This window comes from Cynocephalus volans, chromosome 3 (genome assembly GCF_027409185.1).
Source record: "Cynocephalus volans isolate mCynVol1 chromosome 3, mCynVol1.pri, whole genome shotgun sequence".
NCBI lineage: Eukaryota > Metazoa > Chordata > Mammalia > Dermoptera > Cynocephalidae > Cynocephalus > Cynocephalus volans.
In genome coordinates, this window is record NC_084462.1 from 22,017,282 (window position 1) to 22,033,539 (window position 16,258).

General features: G+C 41.1%; 1 protein-coding gene across 1 annotated transcript in view; it reads right to left on the minus strand.

The window, feature by feature from the left end:
* The window catches only part of BAIAP2L1 (BAR/IMD domain containing adaptor protein 2 like 1), an 85,884-nt gene that overhangs the window by 7,686 nt on the left and 61,940 nt on the right, over positions 1 to 16,258 (minus strand). The window contains exons 4-12 of the mRNA XM_063091179.1: positions 15,750 to 15,811; positions 15,574 to 15,645; positions 14,001 to 14,138; positions 13,241 to 13,393; positions 10,829 to 10,996; positions 8,793 to 8,940; positions 6,586 to 6,820; positions 5,716 to 5,793; positions 3,938 to 4,118 (exon numbers count right to left, since the gene is read on the minus strand). Of these exons, the coding sequence (XP_062947249.1) occupies positions 3,938 to 4,118; positions 5,716 to 5,793; positions 6,586 to 6,820; positions 8,793 to 8,940; positions 10,829 to 10,996; positions 13,241 to 13,393; positions 14,001 to 14,138; positions 15,574 to 15,645; positions 15,750 to 15,811 (1,235 nt within the window). The remainder of the gene's footprint in view (positions 1 to 3,937; positions 4,119 to 5,715; positions 5,794 to 6,585; positions 6,821 to 8,792; positions 8,941 to 10,828; positions 10,997 to 13,240; positions 13,394 to 14,000; positions 14,139 to 15,573; positions 15,646 to 15,749; positions 15,812 to 16,258) is intronic.

Sequence of the window (16,258 nt, forward strand, 5' to 3'; positions counted from 1 at the left end):
TATCCTGTGTTGGCCCAAGTGTCAGTGTTTTCATTTATAATTCCAGTGCTGACTATGATTTTTGGGCAAGATTCTTTTACCTTAAAAGGCATTATACAACCTTAATAAAGCAGTGGAGCTAGGTGATCATCAACTATTGCTAATATCACAAAAAGAGAGACAACCAGGTGTATGTGCCTCCAAGTGGATGTAGCCATCACCACCCATGAAATGCTCTAGCAAAATGGAGCAGGCAAGCAAGCAACACAACAACACAGGCTCTCATCAAGGCTTGAGATCTAACTACCAATTTACTGGAAATAAAGGAAAGAGGGGAAAGCAGTAAAGGACCCAATGAGGATGTAATCAGCATAATCCAGACTGGGGACACCCTCCAGGACAAACAACCTGGTTGTTCTACAAACAGACTGCAAGGAAAAAGAGACAGAAAGGAGACCTGTAGATAGAAAAAGACTCACGAGACTTATTGACCATTCAAAATGTATGGAACTGACTTGGATCCAGATTCAAACAAATATACTATAAATAATTTTTAAATGAGATAATCAGAAATTGAAAACATGACTATTTGATGATGTTCAGGAATTCTCGTCAATTTATAAAGATCTGATATCAGTACTGTGGTAATGCCTGCTGGGGCCCAGACATGGCTGTTATCCTCATCGCTCTTGTGGGTTCCACTGACAGTCTTCCAGCTCCCTGGGGTTGACCAGGAGCTAGTCAGAGATGGACCTGGCCTGGAGATGTCAGACCCCACCCAACCTCAAGACTAATGTTCAGGCCTTTTCCCCCTCAATTTCCTATTTGCCCGTGTTGGCTTTCAATAAATACGCGTGTTGGTGACTTGGATTTAAAAAAACAAGACTTGTCATTTAGATATTTACAGATAAAATGATGTGAGGTCTGGCATTAGCTTCCAATTGAACTGGGAGTGGGTGGGGTAGGGATAAAACAAGACTGGTAGATGAATTGATAATTGTTAAAGCTGGAATGGGGGTCATTATTCTTTCTACTTTTATGTATGTTTGAATTTTTCCATAAGAAAAAGTTGAAAATCAAACAAAAATAGGAAAAGCACTGTAGACTCTGAGGTCACACTAAACAATGTAGCTTGTATGCCTATATCCTAAGTTTTGTGACAGGCAATTGTAAAAGATTTTTCTCAGCAAAAGGAACTTTTATGTTTTTAGAAATGCCTTAAGATCATCTTTCCAAATAGTTTGAATATCATTTTAAAATGTATTTGGGCCTTTAATAAAACAGCATTTCACTCTTTACACTTCCAAGTAGTTTTCTCCAGTTTTGACATCAACTGTCATGCTGACAGAATGGAAAAGCTCTCTTTTCAACAGATGTGTCATTTTTTTGAAAATAATATTTGGAGTAATATGGAATGATAAAAGTACAAACAATATATTGTGCAATGTGCTTATCTAAGAAGAGAAGCCAAAGTCATTTTGAATGTGATTTCAAAAGCTTGCATTTCCTGGACAAACACATGCTATTATAGCCTCTGAGACAGGCCTATGTTCCAAAACTCCTTAAGGCTCATGCTAAAGCCCAGGGAACATTTTTAGAAGAGTATCCATATCACATAATTGAGAGACTCCAACTGTGCACTATTCACAACAGAACACAGGCCACTAGTAACCAGTTTCTGCTGGGGGCAGAACTGTGAAGCCATCCCCAGCTTGGAAGCAGGGAGATGGCTTATGTTATATCTACAGAAAGGACCACAATGACTGAAAAAAAACTAGGAAACTAGCAGCCAAAGTGGCATGAACTTAATTCTATCTGCTGCACGTGGACCACCAACTGTGTCCTAGGTGATGGCTCAGCAAGGAATGTGGTGACCTTACAGGCTGGGCAGGCTCTGGCTCCCCTGGCTCTGCTGCCTGGCCACTCTGCAGCCTCGGGCATATTCTCAGCTATGCAATCTCCAGAGTCCAATCCCTGGTTTCCACAGTCTGACCCTCACCTCCTGGCCTCCTTCCAATCCTCTCCACGCTGGCGACTATGCAACCTGGAGGGGATGTCCCCAAGTCCTTCATTCCATTCATATCTTCACTGGCCATCTTACCCAGCGTGGCTTCCATGGTCTGGGACACCACAACCTCACTCTCACAAATACCTGAATTCCTCCTCCTCTGCCAGCACCACCACCTTGGTTAACACCCAACTGTCCTCTTCTTTTCTGAACCTTAGCAGCTGAAGGTCACTGGGGAAACATCCATATTGACTGGTTTCATTTTCAATCATGACCAAAAATTTGGAAAGGGTGCCTGGTGTCACCCCATGTTCCTGCTACTCTTCTGTAGCATGCTCATGATCACACTCTTCAGAACACCTGTGTTACAGCTTCTTTTTCCAAATTTGTTCACCGCCACTCTGCCCACCCTCAGCAACAGATGACCTTCCTTCACTACTGAGAAAGCTGTCCCACAGGAACACCCATGCCTGCCCACTGGGCTGCACCTCTGCCATGCCTTGGACTTCTTGCTGACCACAGTGGATGTGTGTCCCATCCTGGCCAGGCCAGCTCCTGCACCTGTGCTCTGGACTGTATGTCATCCTGCAATTATCACCTAGCTTTCTGTTACTCCAGCGTGCCAGGCATGCGCTCTCCTAAGGGTGTTTAAACTTTCTGTTCCGTCTGTCTGATAAACACCTCCCTTTGACACCTGCATGGCTGACTCCTTCTTATCATCAGGACTCTATTTAGATGTCACCTCCTCAGAGAAGTCCAGTGCTGTAGACACTGTCATGTGCTGCCCCATATGCTCTGGACAGAACACAACTTGTGACATCCATCCAAGTTGTCACCCCATCCCACTATCACCTCAGCTTGTTTTAAATCTCTGCATGGCTTTTATCATTGCTGTGTGTGTTTATATTTACTGCCTGCTTCCTATTGGTAGGACATAAGTTCCACAGGAGCCAGGACATACCAGTGCCTGGTGCTCAGGGGACTGACTGTCCACGGATAGCTGTCCAAGGAACAGCTGAAGTGACTCTCAGGCCCCATGTCCTCTACTTTCTTTCTTATGGGGTTGTTTAGGATTAAAGAGAATGTACATACAGTGTTCACACAGCTCCTGGCACAAAGTAAACACTTTCTCAAGAAAGATGAAGTTACCACTTTCAACCTTAAGCCTCCCTTCAGAAAACAATATGAAAATGGAGAAAAATGCAGAAAAAGATGATTAAATGACTAAAAGACTGCAGCCATGACTAAAGGCAAGGAGTGATTAAAAACCTAATAAAACTCAGCAAACTGTAGACTTACTGTTTGCAAACTGTCCTTGACAAGATAAAGTAAAAATAAAAGAAGGACTGAAGTTAAGGAGGTGAAAGGTTGTGTGATGAAGAGAATCTAGAGGAATGAAGGACAAAATGCCCCTGCCTTGGGTTGAATGTTCCCCCAAAACTTAATACCCACTGTAACTGTGGAGGGTGGGAAATCCTATTATAGCAATTGAAAAGTGGGGCCTTAAAGAGTTGATTAGATTATAGACCATGCCATAATGAATGGATTAATAATGGTGGCCGTGGGTGTGGTGTGGAGGGCTTTAACAAGAGAGTGAATGAGGAGGTTACTCTCTGCTCTCTCTGCTCTGCCATTTTCACAATGTGATACTCTGCTGTCATTGTCACCACCATCAAGGCCCTCACTAGATGTGTTCCCTGGCCTTTGGACTTCCCAGCCTCCAAAACTATAGGCAATAAATTTTATTTTCTTTATAAAGTTCCCAGTTCCATGTATTTTGTTATAAGCAATAGAAACAGACTAAAACAGCCCCCTACCCCACCCCCACCAGGGACACCACCTTCCTACTGGGGCAGAGCAAGGTGGTTAATGTAGAATAGTGGCCCATGCCTCCAGAGACTGTGGGATGTGAGGCTAGTACACAGGACATTCTGCTGCGGCCTTACTCACCAGAGACGAGGTTTCTGGTTTGGACACTGGTGCTTTAAAGGTAGAAGTATTTTTGGCAACTTCTACTCTCTTTTCTGCAGCTGCTCCCACGGACAGACATTCCAAGTAATCGGGCGGGGGGATGACGACACTACTCTTCTCAGATAAGTTCACAGTGCTGATGCTTCTCATTGGTGTGGGGCTCAAAACCAAAAATTACAGAATACAAGTTAGATAAGGTCCTGCCATTGGAATCCCAAACATCCCCAATGTCCAAGGACTATGATAACAATAGATTACTAATCGAAAAGAGTGAGGGAGGAAGGGATAAAACACACACACACACACACACACACACACACAGACACACACACACTATACATATCTATCTATATGAAATACCGTAACATTTTTACTGGTTTATAAATGTACATTCAAAAGAAGTTCTTCAAAAGACATGACAATGTCATAGCATGAGGTTTTTTTTAAAAAAAAGACATGACAAAAGAAAAGGAGAGGAAACTGGTTTAACTGGGAGCTGGCTCTTGGTTAATTTAATCTCAGGATATCAATAAGAAAGTAAAGACTATAGCAAAAACCTTGGCAAGCACTGAGCACTTAGAAAAATTTTTAAAACTCAGAATTTTAACATCCTAAAAATAACACTTAGTTTTTATTTCATGGCCCAGTGGCATTTTGGCTGTTCTGCTAGGAATGAAGATATGTAGATGGTGACATGAAACGCTGAGCAAATATAATGGGAGGACCTGGGAGCATTAAGTGTGGTGCTCCAGGGTCTGCCTGGACAGCTGGTAGGGTTATGGGGCTTCTCTAGGACAGGGAACACTGTGGATGAGGCAGTTCAGGGCAAAGATGACCAGTTCAATTTGAATATGTCATTTCCTAAGGGCCCCTGGAGCCAACTACAACTACCTAATACACATACAAATATTCAAGTCTAGGCCCAAAAGAGATCTTCCTGGGTGCTAGTCGTGGCTCTGCCACTTCTAGCTGTAGGTCTTTGAGCAAGTTATGACAACTTTTTGTGCCTCAGTTTTCTCACTTTTAAAGTGGGGACCTATCTCATAGGGTCATTGGGAGAATTAAATGAGCTAATCAGTGTAAAGCACTTCAGATAGTCTCTAAGCGATAACTTATTATAATCTGGACTGGAATACAGATTTGGGGGTTATCAGCACAGAGGTGCTAACTGAAGCCCATCTGTATAGTTCAAGCCATGGGAGATGACAGGATGGCCCTGTAAGGACAAGGGAAAAGGACAAAGGATGGATCCCTGAGGAACATCAATGTTTAATCGATGGGCAGAATTGGGGCCTTCAGAAAAGACTGAAAAAGGATGGGTGGTGAGGTAGAAGGAAAACAAAGAGAGCACAAGGTCAAGAAACCAAGGCAGGAGAACATTTCGGAAAAAGTGTTCAACAGCATTAAGGTCTGCTAAGTAAGATAAAGATGGAAAACATGTGCCTTGGATTCAGTGACTGTTAGGTGGTGGGAGACAGTGAGGGTGGTTTCAGAGGGTTGGCAGGAGAACAGGGTGAAAAGTAGGTGGTCTGGGTCACCTCTCTTCACAGCAGATGGTCAGTAAAGCCTGTAGACAACAGAAATCACAACAGGAACAACTAGAGGAGCAATTTCCATTTCTTACTATTCCACAGGAACTAAGCTTTCACTGTTGGGGTTTGCTACATATCTGGGTTATAATTCTGCTATGCCTGAAAACACCAAGTCAAAGGTGAGTTTTCTGTGGCTGGGAGGCCTGTGCCACATTCATATACTACCTTGGCATGGGCGTAGTCACTGTTTCGTTTGCATTTTCTTCCAGCAACTTTGTATACGATGATGGAAACCAACCCCTCCTATAGGTGAAGAGTGAGAAAAGAAGAGCTTTTGGTGGTATTAGCAATAGCCAAGTGAACACTACATACACTAAAGAATATCCTGATGATAGCTCAGGGGCAGATGGGTCCATTTTCACCATAAAGGCCCACATGTGGACAATGAAATTAAGGCTTTTAGAAATAAATATGTACCTCACACATACACAGCACTGTGTATTTTGTACATAACATTAATTTTACTTGGATTCCCATTTTTTTCACATTGGTTTTATTTTATACACCTGAATAATCTACATAGAAAACTGACTTAACTCAGTTATGTGCACATACTCATGAGGATAGCATTTAAACTATGTGGTAAATCTTTTTTTTCCTTTTTTTTAGCAGCTGGTTGGGAAGGGGATCCGAACCTATGACCTTGGTGTTATAACACTGTGTTCCAGCCAACTGAGCTAACTGGCCAGCCCCTATATGTTAAATCTTAAGTATATCTGATACGCAGATTAACCTTGAGAAATCAAAAGTCATTTTTTTAAAAAAACAAAAGAATATTTAAACCTACTTTCAAAGATGACTTCATATGATCTAATAATTTATTCATGCACCAAATTTATTTATATATGCAGAGACATGCAGAAAATAGCCTAGGATCAAATAACTCCACTTAACTAAACTAGAACTAAACAATAAACTTTGCTAAAATTCTAATATGTCTACAAAGACAATCTGCAGCTTAAACAGACAAATAGCCACTCTTGAAGTGAAGGGCTGTTTGGAATGTTGTGCGGCTGGCACCACGTGACAACTTACGTTTTGGAAGTGTCATGCTCTCCATAAAGCCAGCCGTCCTTCTCCTCAGGGATGAGCAGTGTGATGACGTCTCCCTGTGCAAAGCTAAGTAAGGTCTTGTTGGTGCCAGCAGTATGTGGGAAAATAGTCTTCACTTTCTGCTTTTTCATCATGTTCAGTCCAGTTGCAACCGAAACTGATCTCTGCAAACTGGGATCTTCTGAAGTATCTGTTAAAGTAAGTGTAGCCATAATGGCTTTTCAAAGAATGATAATCAGCAGGCAAGTTCAAACGAGCAAACCCCAGAAAACCATCCATTCCCATCTTGCCACCATGATCCTTCTGCACCAACTCCAATCGTGTCATATTTCCATGCCTTTATCATTGCTCGGATGGGACAGGGCCTTTGAGGAAATGGAGACAGCCCATGGCCTGAGGGCTTTCACCGTGCAGAGGAGGACCACGGTGGCTGAGGGCCAGCTTTACTTATCTGCACTCTGATATTAACCAGGATGGCTCTCTTTAGAGAGGCAAACTACTCCGACACATCAATTTGATTCACAAAGGCAGGCTGAGGCAACAGTTCAAACCAAATTGAAAGAAAAGGAGAATATTGGAAATGCAGATGTTCTGGCCACCCTGCCTGCTCAACTAACTTCTCATCCCTGAGCATGGTAAGCATGAAGTGGAGTTCCGTTTATAGAGCCCTCACTAACTGCCAGTCAGCGATCTCAATGCTTTAGCCACTAGCTCACCCAGTCTCCTTCCAAGGAAGGCACTGTTACTATCCATACTGAGGGAACTGAGCCCAACAGAGTTCTCTGACTGGCCCAGGATCACACAGCTAGCAGATGTAGAGCCAGGAGCCAGAGGGGAGCAGCCTTGTCCCACAGCCTGCACGTGTAAGCACTGTGCTGCACAATTCATGTCTCAGTTCAAACACAGGCTGATAATTACCACTCCAGAAAAACGAAACTCTTCACGTATTTTTTTTCCACTCAAATTTTGCTAGGCTAGTACTACATCTAGCATATTTAATTTAAAGCAATACAAGACGTCCTTCTGCTTTATTCTTGCAAATTCTTGATAATTACAATATAAACTTTGCTATCTCCCTAACATGCCACTAATTACCTTGGTAGTATTGAACCCACCAGGAATTTTCGCTTAGCTTTTACCAAGAAGAACCAGAATCATTTGAATGATTGGCATGCACACAATATTATATATTTTAACTATTTATTTGTTTGTTTGTTAATTAATTTATTTTTTGGTGGCTGGCCAGTAAAGAGATCTGAAATCTTGACTTTGGTACCAGCACCATGCTCTAACCAAGTGAGCTAACTGGCCAGCCCTAACTTTATATTTTATATAATTCACAGTACTTCCTTCAAGAAGGCAACTGACTACAGACTATCATCTTCCCCTGCTAAGCAATACTAGTAATCATTCTACAAATCTTTTACCTTTTGCCCAACAGCTTCAAACACTATAATCTGGGGGATATCTCTAGCACACAACTTGATTGCTACCACATTCAGATCAAAGGAGCCTATGAGAAACCCCACACAGTAGGGTCAGGCACCACAACACAGGTATCCAGGGTCCTGGGTGCCAGAGACTGTGTAGGAAGAGTGGGGCCTACCCAGTGAAGCAGCCCGAAATGTCTGCAAACGATAACCAGCCCCGATTAGTTGAAATAATAGTCAACAGAGAAGAAATTTAAACAGTTAGAACTTAAATCTTCAGAAAGCATAGGGTGCTCTGTTAGAGATGATAAAAATGCTGATTAGAATTCAAATTAAGCCTATTGGCAAGATTAATGATAATTTTGTCATACAAACTTTTATAGTTTGTTTTATTAAAAAATAAGTATTACAATTGCCACCAAAATATGGAACACAGTACGAAGCTATATGCATTCTATCCCATTTATTTTTAAATATAACACCTCTCAATAGTATGTTTACTCTATATAAACATCAATCAGTATATAGAATTAGTACGTGTCAAAGAAATATGTCACTTCTCAAAATGTCTTAAGGTCTAAACCTTTATTTTGTTCTAAGGTGTAAGCTCCTCAAAGCCAGTGCTGAACATACGTACCTACCATAACTTTTTTTTTTTTTACCTCTACCTCATAATACATTTATCCAAAATATTTATTTTACAAATTATTTTTAAAATTTAAAAAGATATCTTAAAAGAAATCGAATGAAATCTCTTACCTGTTGAATTATTCATCTTTTCTGAATTCTGTGCAACTGTCGTTGGGTTATTAAACATATCAATCAAAGGACTGGTATATGCTTTGGCTGAAGGAGCTGGGGGCATCTTTAGTGAATATTTAGAAAGGGTGTCATAATCTTTCCCAACCTGTGAAAAGTTCTATATTAGTCTAATATTAGTATAACACAGCAATGGAATTATACAGATTCACAGGGTTGTTCTGTATTACTTTAAATTCCACCTTCTTCCCCAAATTCTCTTAGTTGTTGGGCAATGCCCCATTTTGAATTATTTCAAGAGTACCACACTTGAAGCAAATCCCAAACATATCATTTTAACTGTAAATAATAATCTACTTTTTAATTTCTAAGCTCTCTAGTTGATTTTTCTTTGTGGATGTAATACTTTTCATCGTTGTCTTTTTTTTTTTTTTTCAGTTTTTGTTTTTTGGCAGCTGGCTAGTATGGGGATTTGAACCTTTGACCTTGATGTTATAAGACTGCACCCTTTCATCTCTTTCTGAAGATTTCTCTTCTGCCTATTGACTTTGTTGCCTCCAATACCAGTCATTTGAGTTTTTTATCTCAGTGCCTCTTTTTATGATGTTGGTCTTCCTCACCTGTTCAGTGATTCTTGGCTGTCCATCTTTATATTCTATGACAGTCCATCCCTATTCTTCTTATTGTATATGATAGTCTGTACTTTGCCTGTTCTCATGACAACAGACCACCCATGGTGGGGAAGAGGCAAGATGCACTTCCAGGAGTGTGCCTACCTCTTCAGTCTGAACACGCTGTTTGCCTAGTAGATGAAAGTCCTTGCTGCTTATCGTTCAGCACAAGTGAGACAAGGGGAAAGGACTGATGAGCCCCCCAACCAACTACACAGAGATGTCCCAGGTTCTCTCCCACTTCTTGTGCCCATCAGCTCTGAGCTCACTGCTCCCAGGAATGGATCCACCCTCTGCAGCAGTCTAGCCCTGAACATGCTTGGGGCTGAGGTTTCCTTCTATTTTGATTCTCCATTCACTGATACTGCCTTTCTCTCTTACAGAGATTCCTTCAGTGTTTCTGGTTCATCGACGACACCTTCTCTTATTTTCCCAAGTATTATAGATCTATTCTGCAGGTAAACAGCTGTTTTTTTTTTTTTTTGTCGTTTTTTTGTGACCGGCACTCAGCCAGTGAGTGCACCGGTCAGTCCTATATAGGATCCGAACCCGCGGCGGGAGCGTCACCGCGCTGCCAGCGCAGCATGCTACCAAGTGCACCACGGGCTCGGCCCTAAACAGCTGGTTTTTAATGTCTTTGCTGTCATTTCAGAGGGCTTTATATGGACAGGTAGGGTAGATCCATGTGTTCAAACTAGCTGCTGGATCCAAATCTCCACATGTTTATGAAAGGTAATAAAGCCCAGGTTCAAAAAACAGTAAACTCCAGTGCCTAAATCATTACCTTGAGTATTTTGGTGACTATTTTTCTCTGAAGTGCCTTATATTGTGATGAATGGCATCGGAGTTTTTCTCATTTATTCGCTAAGACATCTTCACTGGGAATAAACTTATAAAAGTGGAATCATTAAAATTAAAAACAGTAACAATAGGGGGCTGGCCGGTTAGCTCAGTTGGTTAGAGCACAGTGCTGATAACACCAAGGTCCAGGGTTCTGATCCCTGTACCACCCAGCCACCCAAAAATAACAAAATCCAGTAACAATAAAATTTCCAAAACAAAGATAGCAGTGCTAAACATAGTATAAGATATTTTCACAGCTAATTCCAAACCCGAAGGGAAGGGGATAAAGGAGAACTTGAACTCGGGCTGGCCAGTTAGCTCACTTGAGAGATTATGGTGCTAATAACACCAAGGTCAAGGGTTTGGATCTCCATACCGGCCAGCCACCAAAAAAATAAATAAATAAATAAAGGGGAACTCATGGTTTCCAACAACAGAAGCACCTTGGTTCTTTGAGCAAATATGGCCCAAATCATATTGTAAACATATAATTGAAACCTGGAAGACATAACTGGTTCCTACCATGTTTCTTCTCTCGATCATGGGTGAGGGCTGTGGTGTTCCAGATATTGGGGTAGAGATTGAGGTCTTTATTTCTTCTATCATATTCATGATTTTCTCTGGTACTTTGGTGGCATCACTGCAGGTTTCCTGCCACCTAGGCAGTTTGGAATTTAGTAATTCTGCAGACTACAAATCCAAAAGAAACAAAACTAAGACAAATGTGCATTATTTGAAGAACTGAGAAAAATTACACCAAATAATATCACTGATAACTTATTACTGGCTTACCACCAGAAGTGTGGCAGTTCCAAGTTAAATTCAGTGAGTAGTTGGAGCATCTATGAGCATCTGCTGTGTCTTATTTGCTGAGAACATAGGTTCCAGCTCTAATGGAATTTATTCACGCTCTTAGTGTGAGTAGAGCTTAAGACTAATATGGGGATATTAAATGAGAATTATTAAATGATGAACTTATAAGAATAAGTTCAGAAACTAAAAGAGAAGGGTTGAGCAATCTATATGAATCCCCACTCTTTTCTGGGTAGCCCCAGAAATGCCAGTAACTGCTTTCTTCCTTCCACTCCTTCTAAAAGCAGCACCTTCAACATAGGAGACGTCCTTGACCTGAGAGGAACTGATTCATGCGTTAGACAACTGAATCAGATTCTGTCCCTGGGAAGTCCATCTGTGGGACAGGGGTGGAGTGTGGAAGACAGAGCTGAGGAAAGCCCCCTCCACAGGCCAATGGAGGCTTTGCAGAGCAGCTGGGCTGCAGAACAGAGATGAGATCCTGCAGCCCTAGAAGCAGAGGCAGCCCTCCTGCTCCCACAAAGCCTGGCTCTGCTTCCGGTAACTGGACTCCCAGAGGTTCCCTGAAGTCTTTCAGTGAACCCCCTTTTCCAGGGCTGCAGTCTGGTTGGAAAACGGAAGTAGGGGGGGCTTTCCTGAAGCTATTTGCATGGCAATCACACTGTTTTTACTCAGACTCCATGTTTATCAGGAGTGGCTGAGGTGCTGATGTAAATCCTAGGAGAGGGCAAAGCCCTTCTCCCAAACCACCCCTGTCCCCAACTGTTCCCCTGACACACTGGGGCAATGCTACACCATGGACCAATTGCTTGGGCCTGCTTCATCTAAGAGCCACTGAAAGGACTGAGATACTTTAGCTGGGACAAGAGATATGACAAAAGCGGTTTTCAGATAGTTAAAGAAACTTCTGGTACAGAAAGCTCTGGTTTGTGTCACTCTACGAAGCATAACTGGGACTGAAGGTTAAGTCCAAGAAAGATTTTGACAACAACTAGAGCTCTCTAAATATAGGACAGCTGCCTCATGGTGGGGTGTCGCCACTGGAAGAGAGCTTTAATGTTGCTTCCGCCCCTCTCCAGCCTCTCTGACCCTCCACAGCAGGATGCCTTCACCATGGAAACAATTTTCTAAAGCTGACTTGACACTGTTGAAACCAGTACAGATACCAAAGTGATCATCCAATACAGCAATTCTTTCCTTTGCTGTAACAATTTGAGATCTTAGGTATTTAGATTAGGTAGAATTAAATATTCCTTAAAGTTGCAAAAACTTTATTGAATACTGTCTATAACATATGCATACATACAAGGCTCTTCTCCATTGAAAAAAGAAACTTGACATATATTCAAGCTCTTGCAAAGCTTCTCATATTATGAAGCCCTCTCTAAATTACTTTATTATGAACAATAAATATTTGACCTCAATCAGTGCTAGTTTCGGATGCTTACATAGGCTTGATAGAATTCATGATTTAAAAAAACAAAGAGGAAAAGAAACTTAACACATGCTGTGTAATGATTCCTGGGGTCTAACACCACAGCTGCATGTGTTGGAAGGAGGCGATAAAGCCATTCAATTGAGGGATTATGAATGAACACCTTGGAAGGAAGGAGCAAGTAACAATGACCAGCTATCCCAATGTGTGTGAATGGTAGTCTGTGGCTTGGGGCAGAACTGACCCCCCCATACACAGATCCCCAAGGTGAGTTTCTCAAACCACTCAGGTGGGCTTGACCTGGTGCCCGCTGGGACTCACCTCTGACTCTGGTAAAGACATTGATGCTGAGGATACCTCAGAGAGTCTGGAAAAGCTCACTCATAAGTTAGAAAAGGAAAAAGGTGCCATTTCTCTATGATAAAGCATTATTTTATGAAGGATTTTAAATGTGGATGTCTTACTAAATTAATTAAATATTATAAGCAGAAATTTGATCATTTCATCTGCATTTCTATGAGTTTACATATTCAGGTTGGCCAAAAACTGTTTCTTTGGAATCTTTTCATTGGCAAAATAGGCCTGTTGCTTTATATTGGGCATATATGGAAGGTTAAGCATCTTAAGGGCATTTAATATGAAATAAAGTCATTAATACAGTCAATACAGTTTGTCGTCGCACCCACCTGTAAGTGATGATAATGTATGTGATTTGCAAAGCTACAGTGTTTGTCAACCAGAAAGCAGAAGCGCCTTTTCTCTTCAAGTAGAGCTTCTTTGCAACCATCTGCAATAAATTTCTGGATTTCACTCTGGCGAGAAGTAACGGTCTCTACATACTAGGAAAATAAATAATAATTATACAAGTATGACATGAGGTATCAGATAGCTGCACTGCCTGACATTTATCTTCTGCCACCTTTACACTTGGTTCATTTTGATTATGGAATAAATACTAAATGCAGATACAAATTAGATAAAATAAGCTTGTAACCTGTCTTGAGTTGATATCCTCGTGAAGATCCCTGACTCAAGTGGGGAGAGAAGTTGTCAAAGGCTTTACATTTGCACAAAATATTACTTTGTGCTCCAGGGAAATGATCATGTTCTATTGGAAAGCACCAATGCCAACCACATGATTTAACCTAAGCCTCATTTTCCTCATCTGTAAGATGGGGACAGTAATGCTAATTATGGAGAGTCCCTTCTCTTCCCTGAACTAGGAGAAAATGCCAATGTTTTTAGGAGGACACTGACTAATTTTTCTTAAGTTCAGAAAACTCTGCAGCCTTCAGCTGTTACTAAGTCAAAATATTTATTTCTAACCTCAACAAGCAGCACAACAGCAAGTGGATAAAGTACAGGCTGACCGAGGTAAGCAAGCCTCCCCTTAAACCGTACAAATGATCAACAACAAAGGATAATAAAATACGCAGAGAAGTTCACCTCAATTTCTTTGTGTTCATATTTTAGTGCATTTCGTCCTCCTTGACTTTTCCTTCTAATCTTCTTCAATTCAGCCTGAGATTTCTCCAAAGAATCTAATTTATTCCGGTGTTCTGTTTGGTATCTTTTCAGAGTTGCCTGTAAGTTAAATGTGCTTATTTTACTGCGACACCACAGAAACTGTTATGCAGTCACTTTTGCTCACATGTCCACTATGTGTGGCTGCCCAGGGCCCTGACACCCACACTTCACACTGCCCCACCCTGGCGGGGGCACTGACACCCTCAATTCACACGCCCTCCCCTCCCCCCACTCAAATTTAACTTCACAGCTTTGTCTGTTCTTAAATTTCCTGTTTATATGAGGGGACCTTGACCAGAAGGCAGCTCTTTGAGGACAACTGTCTTCCCTTTTATTCCTTCTTCCTCAAAGACTTTTGGACACTGGGTGGTCAGTAAGTGCTTTGTTGAATAAATAAAATTAAATCACATGTTCCTGGCTGTTTTATGATTTCGAGAAGCAGAATGAAGAAGTGCAATCGCTTACGGTTATTTTGGGTGCCGCATAGCAAGGTTTTTTGTTTGTTTTTTATTGTGGCTGGCCAGTATAGGTATTAAACCCTGGACCTTGGTGTTATTAGCAACATATACAGCAGAGTTTTGAAGAACACATGGTCTGCAGCCTAATGGACAAGGTTAGAATTCTAGCTTCATCCCTCATTACCTGAGTAATCTCAGCAATTAATTTCTCTAAAATCCATGTTTTCCCTCTAATCTTTAAAGTAAGGATAATAAGGGTATCTACATCATGTGATTTTGATAGAAATAAAAGTCAAAGTATGTAAAGGGCTTGGGATTAAACACCTTGGCATTAAACACCCTCAGCAGCTGTCCGTGGTCCCGTGGCCTCCCTCAGCAGTGCACAGAGCACATGTACATGCAGGCAGCAGTCCTTGTGAGAACCTCAGAGGAAGGATGATTTCAGGGTAACGCACACAGCTTATTGCCACATGGGGGTTTTGGTGAGAAAAAAGGAGACTTTGAGTAGCAAAAGAAAGTACTCTACAGCAGAAAGGGAAGATGGAAAGAGCCCTGTGTACTGGGGCCAGAGGGCCAGGCTGAAGGAGACCTACAGAAAACTCTCCTAGAATGGACAATACTGAGTGACAGTCAAGAGACACTATGCAGGAGAGGTCTCTGCAAATTGGACCCAGGTAGTGTTCTCCCATTCATGACTCATGTCCTAAAGGGCTGGTTTGTGAAAGCAATAGTTGCATTAACAAAGACACAGATGCCCTATCATATATGTGTGTTCTCTGAAAACAATGCTTTCTGGAAGCAGTGTGAGTTCTTGCAATATATACATTTTTAATGCTTTTTAATAAATATCATAAATGTTAGCAAAAATGAGCTCACTAAGCCCAAAGAGACACTGTGGGTTTTATGCATCCAAGTATATATCAACAGCAAGCTCCAATCCTATTTGCTGTTTTTGAATAAACAGTGGGAAAGTTCTCCTCAGGTTGAGATAAGGCACCCTGGGGCTGGGGGTGGAGGAAAACCATGTTACTTACATTCATATATTTTACGTCAAGTTCTATCTTCTTCTCCAGCTCATGTATAATCTCTTTATGGAATTTTTTGAACTGTTAACAAAAGAGAATAAAAAAATTCCAGATTCGAGACTTTAAGCAATATAAATTTTAAAAAATAAAACAAATATGTAAATATAAAAAAAAAGTTCACATACATTTTCATCGAGACTGTCATTGAGTTTCTTGTGAGTATTCGAAATGTCTATGAGAACATGGCCTATAAACAAAACCAGATATGTTAGGAGAAAAAGCTATCACATAGTGTGTAAAGATATTAAGGAAAGTAAAACAGTGGAGGGAAAGATAGTACAACTCCGCCCTCAAATCTTTAAGCATCATGACCTGAGACCCATCAGGAACACGGAATGGGTCCCCATGGCAAGTTCCACAGGGACATAACTGAAAGTAAACCTAACTCTACGACATTGTTAGTCAAAAGAACGCCAACTTTGTCTTCAAGTTCACATTGTCCTTTCTGTATTTACTGGTTTCCTAGGCTGAATTCTATATATCTGATTTAATTTTGAAATTTTCTTACAAGAGATTACGTTGGTCATCATAGTAACTAACTATAAGAAAAAATGATTTATTTTTATCTAATCCCCAGAGTAATCTGATTATTTGTCAGGCATAAGAGATAAAGGCTATTTTCTTTTTCTTATAT